The sequence below is a fragment of the Chelonoidis abingdonii genome, chromosome 1, assembly GCF_003597395.2.
Source record: "Chelonoidis abingdonii isolate Lonesome George chromosome 1, CheloAbing_2.0, whole genome shotgun sequence".
Classification (NCBI taxonomy): domain Eukaryota; kingdom Metazoa; phylum Chordata; order Testudines; family Testudinidae; genus Chelonoidis; species Chelonoidis abingdonii.
In genome coordinates this window covers 371,394,523-371,403,763 of record NC_133769.1, presented here as the reverse complement: position 1 = coordinate 371,403,763, position 9,241 = coordinate 371,394,523, and the positions used below count along the sequence as shown (strand labels likewise).

The 9,241-nt window shown below is 43.6% G+C and overlaps 1 protein-coding gene across 2 annotated transcripts; it reads right to left on the bottom strand.

Moving 5' to 3' along the window:
* Positions 1-798: 798 nt before the first annotated feature.
* On the bottom strand, positions 799-5,663 carry LOC116839631 (olfactory receptor 52E4-like). 2 transcript variants are annotated; one of them, XM_032805743.2, is made up of 2 exons: positions 4,601-5,663; position 799 (listed from the first exon to the last, which is right to left on the bottom strand). In XM_032805743.2, coding segments are annotated over exons 1-2 (975 nt in total). In that variant the 5' UTR covers positions 5,575-5,663. The 2 variants fall into 2 exon arrangements, with proteins under 2 accessions (XP_032661634.1, XP_074917975.1); XM_075061874.1 differs by lacking the exon at position 799 and having other exon boundaries at positions 4,399-5,663.
* Between the last annotated feature and the right edge of the window lie 3,578 nt (positions 5,664-9,241).

The window sequence follows — 9,241 nt, the reverse complement described above, 5'->3', positions numbered from 1 at the left end:
ACATGTAAACAATGGCATCAGCCTGCAAACTGAGATATGCATGGACATGTGACTTGCCCATGTGACTCCAGACTCCCTGTTGCTGCTGTGATTCTCCACACTAAGACCAAAGGGGGGTCCTTCCATGGGCAGAGAATATAAAAGGCCTTGGATACCCCTCCATCTTGTCTTCAATCCTGCTTCTTACAACTGGAGGAACCTTGCTGCAAACTGAAGCTCTGAACAAAGGACTGAATGACGCATCCAAATGGTGGTTGTACTCTAGATACTTGATTTGAACCTGCAGTTTATTCCATCATTGCTAGAAGCCTGAAACAAGAACTTTGCCAATATGTATGTAATTGATTGCATTTAACCCATTCTAACATTCACCTATATTTCTTTCCTTTTATGAATGAACGTTTAGAGTTTAGATTCTAAAGGATTGGCAACAGCGTGATTTGTGGGTAAGATCTGATGTGTATATTGACCTGGGTCTGGGGCTTGGTCCTTTGGGATCAGGAGAACTTTTTCTCTTTTACTGGGATGTTGGTTTTCAAAACCATTCTTCCCCATAACGAGTGGCACTGGTGGTGATACTGGGAAACTGGAGTATCTGAGAGAATTGCTTGTGTGACTTGTGGGCGGCCAGTGGGGTCAGATCGAAGTCCTCTCTGTTTGGCTGGTTTGATGTGCCTTCATGGCCTTGGGCTGTAACTGCCCCGCCTTAGCAATTTGTCCTGAATTGATACTGTCAGTTGTGTCCCACCAGAGGCCGCATCATTACAGGCTGGACCAACACCTCGTCTCTCTGTTCCCTCTTCTGGGGAGGTTCTATTCCTTCCAGGCCCACCCTTATGCAGATACCCTGGAGAAAACTTCCTTTTGTTTGGAGTGCTGGTGCTGCTTTCTTCTGTCCGGGTAACATCTTGTTAGGTCTGATAGTCTTTAATGATCCACTTATTTATAGAAAGATACTTCCACCCCAGCATCATGCCCCTTAGCACAAGCAGCGTGAGTGAAGAGTACAGTAAAAGCTCAAAGACATATGGATACAGATGGTTCATATAATGAAACATGAGTTAACAGGGTTTCCACTCATCTGGATTTTACCAGGGCAGGCTGCTTCTTGGCTTCCGGGTGCCATTTAGGGTTGCCAGGTACCTGGTTGTCAATGGGAAAGTATGGTCAAAAAGCAGATCTGACAGTATCCAGTTACTGCAGGGCTCGGGGCGGAGCGGGGTGGGGGGCACTGGGTCATTAACACACACCAGCCCTTGCTCAGCCAGGGCTGCCTCCAACCTGTGAGCAAGCCTCTCATCAGCAGCTCCCATCCCAACCCTGGAGCAGAGGGACACCAGCTGGGCAGGGCACCATTTAGGGGTGCCAAGGAGTCCTTTAGCCTGCCCCTGAGTTTGTACCTGAGGTCTGCTCACGGCCCACACCCTAGCCCCAGACAGAACTGCAACACAGCTTGAATGCGGAATGTGATGAGTTCTGCCCTACTCCGGGCTTCCACATCTGGGGCAGGGAGTTGGTTTATAAACAGAGGCAGTGCGTTAACATAACAAAAGGCTTGTCATTACATTAAATTAAGGATCATTAGATAAGCCTGAAAGCATTCCCAGGCACTCCCATTAAAAGATATGAAACAAAGGATAGGAATAAAAGGTGAAAATGGAGAAATGTAAATAGTGGTGTCCCTCAGGGGTCTGTCCTAGGGCCAGTGCTGTTCAACATATTCATAAGAGATCTGGGAAACGTGGTAAACAGTGAGGTGGCAAAACTTGTAGATGAATCAAAATTGCTCAGATGGTTAAATGCAAAGCAGACTGTGAAGAGTTACAAAGGAATCACAAAAAACAGGTGACTAGGCAACACAATGGCAGATAAAATTCAGTGTTGATAAATGCAAAGTAATGCACATGGCAAATACAATCCCAGCTATATCTACAAAATGATAGGGTACAAATTAGCTGTTACCTACTAAGAAAAAGAGAACTTGGACTCATTGTGAATAGTTCTCTGAAAACATCTTCTCAGTGTGCAAAGACAGTCAAAAAAGGCAACAAAATGTTGGGAATCATTAAGAAAGGGATAGATAATCAGACTGAAAATATCATATTTCCTCTATATAAATCCATGGTATGCCCACAGCTTGAGTAAAGCATGCAGATTTGGTCACTCCATCTCCTGAAAGATTTATAGGATTTGGGAAAGGTACAGTGAAGGACAACAGAATGATTAGGGGTATGGAACAGCTTCCGTATGAGGAAAGATTAAAAACACTAGAACTTTTCAGCTTGGAAAAGAGATGACTAAGGGGGAATATGAGAGAGGTCTATAAAATCATAAATAGTGTGGAAAATTGAATAAGAGAATATGATTTACTCATTCACATAACATAAGAACTGGGGGTCACCCAATGAAATTAATAGCCAGAAGATTAAAAGCAAAGAAAAGAAAGTATTTCTTCACACTCAACCTGTGGATCCCTCTTTGCCAGAAGATGTTGTGAAGGCCAAAGGTAAAAAAGGGTTCCAATAAGAACTAGATTAATTCATGGAGGACAGATCTACCAATGGCTATTAGCCAGGATAGGCAGGGATAGTGTCCTTGGCATCTGTTTGCCAGAACCTGAGAGAGGATGACAGGAGATGACTGATGATTACCTGTTCTGTTGATTACCTCTGGGGCACCTGGAACTGGCCACTGTTGGAAGTCAGCATACTGGTCTAGATGGACCATTGATCTTACCAAGTATGGCCATTCTGATGTTCTTATACAGACCCCAGATGTATCTGCCCCCTCTGTAATCCACTAAACCACACTCCCCTCACAGAGCTGAGATGGAACCCAGGAATCCTGACAGGGTCTCCTCATTCCACAGAGTTATTAACAAAGTAAGGATATACATTAAATTTCTAAAACTAATCAGTGTCCCTTCAGTCACTTGCCCCAAAATATCAGAACATGTTAGTATTACAGCTGAGTGGGTCTAATATTTATTTATTTTTCTTTCTGTTATATAGGAATTAGATACAGTGCGCCTGTCAGCTAATTGTGAAGCTATCTGCCAAAAAAACTACAGCTTTAAAGTGCCTAAGTAGCCACTGGAATCATGGTTAAAATTGACACATACCACGTACCAAAATCTGAAATGGCTCCCTTGTAGCTGGGGTGGGGGAGGCAGGTGGAGATGAACCCACAAGTGACAGGGGGAGGGGATGAGAAGAGTGAGCGACAGGGGAGGTGCCTTGGGGGTAAAGAGCCAGAGCAGGGGTGGAGCCTTTGCAGAAGAAGTGAGGCAGGGGACAGGGCCTCCAGGGTCCAGTTACCAGCAAATACAAAGATGCCAACCCTATGAGTTCATGAGTTGTACACAGGCCGAGCCCTGAGTTTGTCACAGTACAGCCAGGCCAGGAAAGGGTTTCTTGTCTCGTTGACTGTCCTGTAAGTGATTCAGGGAATAGGGTCCGAAACCATGTAACCAGCCAGCTCTGCATGGAGCTCAGTCTGACAGCGAGAGCAACAGGGGAAAATGTTAGATCCCTGTGACGTTATTGATATAAACTACGACCATATAGAACATGGTTTGCAACCAAGGTCCTGTAGTGGCACCAAATCCTATGTAAAGGGGGTCATATAAGGTGTCTAAGACCAGGTTATGGGTTACTGGTTATGATTATGGTGTCTGTGTGTCTGTATCATTTTGTAGTTGAAATTATGAATATTGGCTCTATACTGTTAGTATTTCAAATTTGTGCTGTGCTGCTGGGTGACATCCCAAATAAGTTGATGTTATCTCTGCCTAGCCTGCTTTATGGCCCATTAAGGACCATCAGCTATACAATTGACCCACTGAGAGGAGGCAGATATGCCTTGTAACTCGGCAAAGTATGCAGGGACTTGCCCATGTGACTCCAGACTCCATTTTGCTGTAATTTTCCACAGTAAGAACAAAGAAGTGTTCTTACACCTGGAAAAGCCTATATAAGGCTGATGCCTCATCTCCATCTTGTCTTTAGTCCTGCTTCTTACCCCTGGAGGGACTTTGTACAAACTGAAAGCTCTGAACAAAGACTGAATGACCCATCCCAGAGTGAGATGTTCTCCAGAGACTTATTTTAGAACCGCAGTTACTCATCATCGCTACAAGCTGAACAAACTTTGTCGCATTATGGTAGTAATTTATTCATTTATACCAATTCTAGACTCTCATCTATCTCTTTTTTCTTTATGATCAGCCTTAATACTTTAATTCTAAAGGACTGGAACCAGTGTGATTGTGGAGACTATGTCTATTGACCTGGTCTGGGGCTCCTTTGGATCAGAGAACCTTTTCTTTACTGGGTGTCAAACCATTCATCCCCAGGATGGGTGGCACTGGTGGTGATACTGGGAGACTGGACTGTCTAAGGAAATTGCTTGTGTGACTTGTGGTTCGCCAGTGGGGTGAAACCGAAGTCTTCTTTGTCTGGCTGGTTTGGTTTGCCTTAGAGGTGGAAAAACCCCAGCCTAGGGCTGTGACTGCCCTGTTTGAGCAATTGGTCCTGAATTGGCACTCTCAGTTGGGTCCCGCGAGAACCGCATCATCAGAGTCCCTTTATGAGGAAAGAGCCAGAGCAGCCTGTCCCGGATCTGTTTGGTTCTCACCCCGTAAATGATGGGGTTTAGCATGGGGGGAACCAGGGGGTACATGTTGGCCATGAGAATGTGAAAATGCTGGGGTATATGGTGGCCAAACCGCTGCGTGAGGAAGGAGAAGAGAGCTGGGACATAAAAGGATAAGATGGCACAGAGGTGGGAGATGCATGTCCCAAAAGTCTTGAGCTGGGCATCCTTTGTGGGGAGGCTGAATACAGCCCTGAGGATCTGGATATAGGACATGGTGATAAAAAGCATATCCAGACCCATCCCAGAGACTGTCAAAAAGAGGCCGTAGTAAATACTCACGCGAATGTCAGCGCAGGCTTTCTTCACGATGGCTATGTGCTCACAGTATGTGTGGGGGATGATGTTGGTTCTGCAATATGGCAATTGCCTACCCAGGAAGGGATAGAGCAGTACAAATATGCCACTGCGCAGCACCACGGCCAGGCCAATCTTGGCCACCATAGGGTTTGTCAGGATGGTGGAATGTCTCAGGGGATCACAAATGGCCACGTAGCGATCAAAAGCCATGGCCACAAAGATCCCAGACTCCATCCCTGTGAAGCAGTGAATGAAGTACATCTGGGTGAGGCAGGCACTGAAATCGATCTCCCTGGAATTGAACCAGAAGATGCTCAGTGCTTTGGGTATCATGGACGTGGACCAGACCATGTCAGTGATGGCCAGCATGCAGAGGAAATAGTACATGGGCCCATGCAGGCTTGGCTCCCTCTTCACGATGAACAGGATGGTGAAGTTCCCCAAGATGGCTATGATGTACATGGCACAGAAGGGGATGGAGATCCAGACGTGGGCTCTCTCCAGGCCAGGAATGCCGAGCAGGATGAAGGTGGAGGGGTTGATGAAGTCGGTTGTGTTGGAACCTGACATGGGATAGGGGAGATGGTTTCCAACTCTGAGGCAGAATGATGTCTCCTGCATGTACCATATGTTCCCCCAACTTCCTGTATGTGCTCAGGGTTTAGCACGATGATCGCAGGACAAACACCTGAATGAAGAGACAGTGTTAATATGAGACACTACATGCACTACTAGGGGCTGTTCTCATGGGTGAAGCAGACTGGTCGCTCCTCAAACACTGAAAACTGGTATTTTCATTCTTCAGAGGAATTAATTATGAACAACTGGCCCTACTAATGCCAATTCCATACTTCATGGTGCTCCGTGCAGCAATAATTCCTGCACATCACGGTGCGGGAAATATTAATAGGCACCAGCAGGAAACACAAGTGTGGATACTGGTTATCCATCATTGTTCCTTAATGCAATGAAAGCCAGGCTAGAGTGTACATACTGTAGGGAGCTCCCCATTCACCCAGTTGCTCAACATCTGAGAGTGGGAAAAAAAATGGAATTTTTTGCAAAGATGTGCCGGGGGATAGTTCCCAGCAAGAGCACAGCTCAGGGAAAAGACCCAGGTGTCACTGATAGCAACTCCACAGAAACACTTGGTCATTCCTAGCAGTGGCCAAACAAAGACAATGTTCATATTCCTAAGGAATGGGATGGAGAATAACCTGCTCTGGACATGTTCTCGCTTATTGTCACTCAGTCTCTTAAAGGATATAGCAGACAGAAAGGGGATTTCTGAGATGGCTTATGAGAATGAGGATGGTGCCAGATGCGGACAGACTGAAAAGTCTGGGACTGTTTAGTTTAGAGAAGAGACAAAGAAGGGGGCATATGATAAGGAGAACAAAATAAACAAATGAACTGATTACATTCAAATGAAAAAATGGAGAACAGTTCCCAACCAGTAATATGTATAGACACTTAGTGCTTCAAAGGGGCTAATTCCCCAAAGTTGAGGCAACATATCAATGAAACTAACTGGAAGGTTAAATTTAGGCAGAAAAATGAGAATGAAACTTGGGAGTTCTTTAAGTTTATTAGATAGCTAAAACTCCACAATAACACAGCCAAGAAAGTGGAAAACTTTGGCTAAAAATCTAGTTCAGTGGCAAAGCAAAGAAGTAAAGGCAGTAATTGGGGCCCGGATGTTGGAGGGGATGAGCAACACTTAACAAATTAGAAAAAAGGAAAATAGATAACAAACAATACAAATTGGAATTAATGAAAATTGATAAGTAATGTGAAAGATATCAGGGAGAAATCTGTGAGTGACAGGGCTAAGGATCAAAAAAAGGAGGTTATTAATTGTATTAAGAAGAAAAGAAAGCCTAGAAAAGGTTTCGGCCAATTCCTAGAGGGAGAAAAGAAAATTGTTCATGTTGCAGGAAAGGCAGAGGTGTTCAAGAAATATTTTTGTTCTGCATTTGGAAAGAAGCAGTATGAGGTATTTATATTACATGAGGTGATGAAATATATATATATATATGAAAAAGCATATATAGGACAGTACTGTGTTAAATTTAAACGATCAAAAATAAAGAGAAAGCTTTAAAAAAAGATTTGACAAGGTTAGAAAACAGTGGAAGCTGGTATGGGATTAGTTAAAAAAAAAAGTCTAGGAATATAATTAATGCCAATCAATGACTGGGTTTATTTAAAACAGGTCTTGTCAAATACACCTGATTTCATCATTTAATGAGAGAACACATTTGTTTGAACAAGGGAACCGCATAGAAACCATAGACTTTGATTTCTCTGAGTCATTTGATTTAGTAGGGGAAAACATTCAGATAAAAAAATCAACACTATACAATATCAGCAAAACCCATGTGAAATGGACTAAAAACTGGCTAACTGCTAAGCGGTTTCAGAAAGCAGTTGTCAACGGGCCGTTGTCAGTGAATCGGGCTGTTTCTGGTGGGTTTCCACAGGGATCAATTTTAGGCCTGATGCTATTCAATATTTTCAGCAACGATCTGGAATCAAATAGAAAATCACTGCAGACAAAATTAGCAGATGACCTAAAGATTGGCAAAGTGGGTACAATGAGGAGGCCAAGGCAGGTACATTGACTGATCTGGGGTGTTTGGTGAGCTGGGTCCATGCAACAAAATGTTTCAATACAGACAAATGCAAAGTGATCCTCTCGGTACAGGGAATGCAGGGCCGACCCTCAGACTAGGGCCTGTACTATGGAGCGCACGGACCCTGAAAAGGATTTAGGGATCATTGTGGACAACCAAATCATTGTGAGCTCCCAGTGCAATGCTGTGGCCAGAAGGGTGATGTGATCATCGGCTGCATAAACAGGGGAGTGGTGAGTTAGAGCAGGGGAAGTATTTTACCTCTGCACATGGCACTGGTGAAACTGACTGCATGAAGTCCTGGGACCCACATTTCAAAAAGGATGTTGAAACATTGGAAAGGGTGCAGAAAAAAGGCACAAAAATGAATTGAGCCTGGAAAAAATGTCAGATGATGAGACACTCAGAGACCTTCATTTATTTAGCTTAAATAACAATAACGGTCTCTTTAATCTAGCCAAGAAAGGCTGGAAGCTGAAATCATACAAATTCCAGCTGGAATTAAGGACCCAATGTTTAGCAGTGAGGGTAATTAACCATTAGGACAAACTGCTTGACCTCCAGCTGAGGCATGATTTACCTTTACAAAAACCATGTTGATTCTTCCTCAAAAAATTATGTTTATCTATGTGCCTGACAATTTTTTTCCTTACTATCATTTCAACCACTTTCATAGAATCATAGATCATTAGCGGTGGAAGGGACCTCAGGAGATTATCTACTCCAACCCCCTGCTCAAAGCAAGACCAATCCCCAAATTGCCCCCTCAAGGATTGAACTCATAACCCTGGGTTTAAAACACTGATGCTCAAACCACTGAGCTATCCCTTCCACCGCCCCTGCTCCAAAAAAACCAAAACAACTCTGCTTGAAGCAGGACCAATCCCCAGATTTTTACCCCAGTTCCCCAAATGGGTTCCTTAAAGGATTGAACTCACAATCCTGGGTTTAGCAGGCCAATGCTTAGACCACTAAGCTTTCCCTCCCCTCATGTTGTTTGGTACTGAAGTCAGGCTTCCTGGCCTGTAATCACCAGGATCACCCCTGGAGCCCTTTTTAAACATTGACATCACATTAGCTGTCCTCCAGTCATTTGGTACAGAAGCTGATTTAAATGATAGGTTGCAGAGTACAGTTAGAAGTTCTGCAATTTCACATTTGAGTTCCTTCAGAACTCTTGGGTGAAACCATCTGAGCCTGGTGATTTATTGCTATATAATTTATCAATTTGTTCTAAAACCTCTTCTAATGACTGCTCAGTCTGGGACAGTTCTTCACACCCAAAAAGAATGGCTCAGACTTGTGAATTTCCCTCACATCCTCAGCTGTGAAGACTGATGCAAAGAATTCATTTAGTTTCTCTGCAATGGTCTTATCATCCTTCACTGCTCCTTTAGCATCTCGATCATCTAGGGGCACCACTGGTTATTTAGCAGGCTTCCTGCTTCTGATGTACTTAACCATTTTTTTGCTATTACTTTTTGAATCTTTCGCTAGCTGTTCTTCAAATTCTTTTTTGGCTTCCTAATTATATTTTTTTTTTTACTTTGTTTGCCAGAGTTTATGCTCCTTTCTATTTCCTCACTAGGATATAACTTCCACATTTTGAAGGTTTCCTTTTTGCCTTTCACTGTTTTTCTTTTAGGTTCTTG

Excerpts from the sequence above, each read along its gene's own strand:
- LOC116839631 (XM_075061874.1), bottom strand. The coding sequence starts at position 5,574 with ATGCAGGAGACATCATTCTGCCTCAGAGTTGGAAACCATCTCCCCTAT.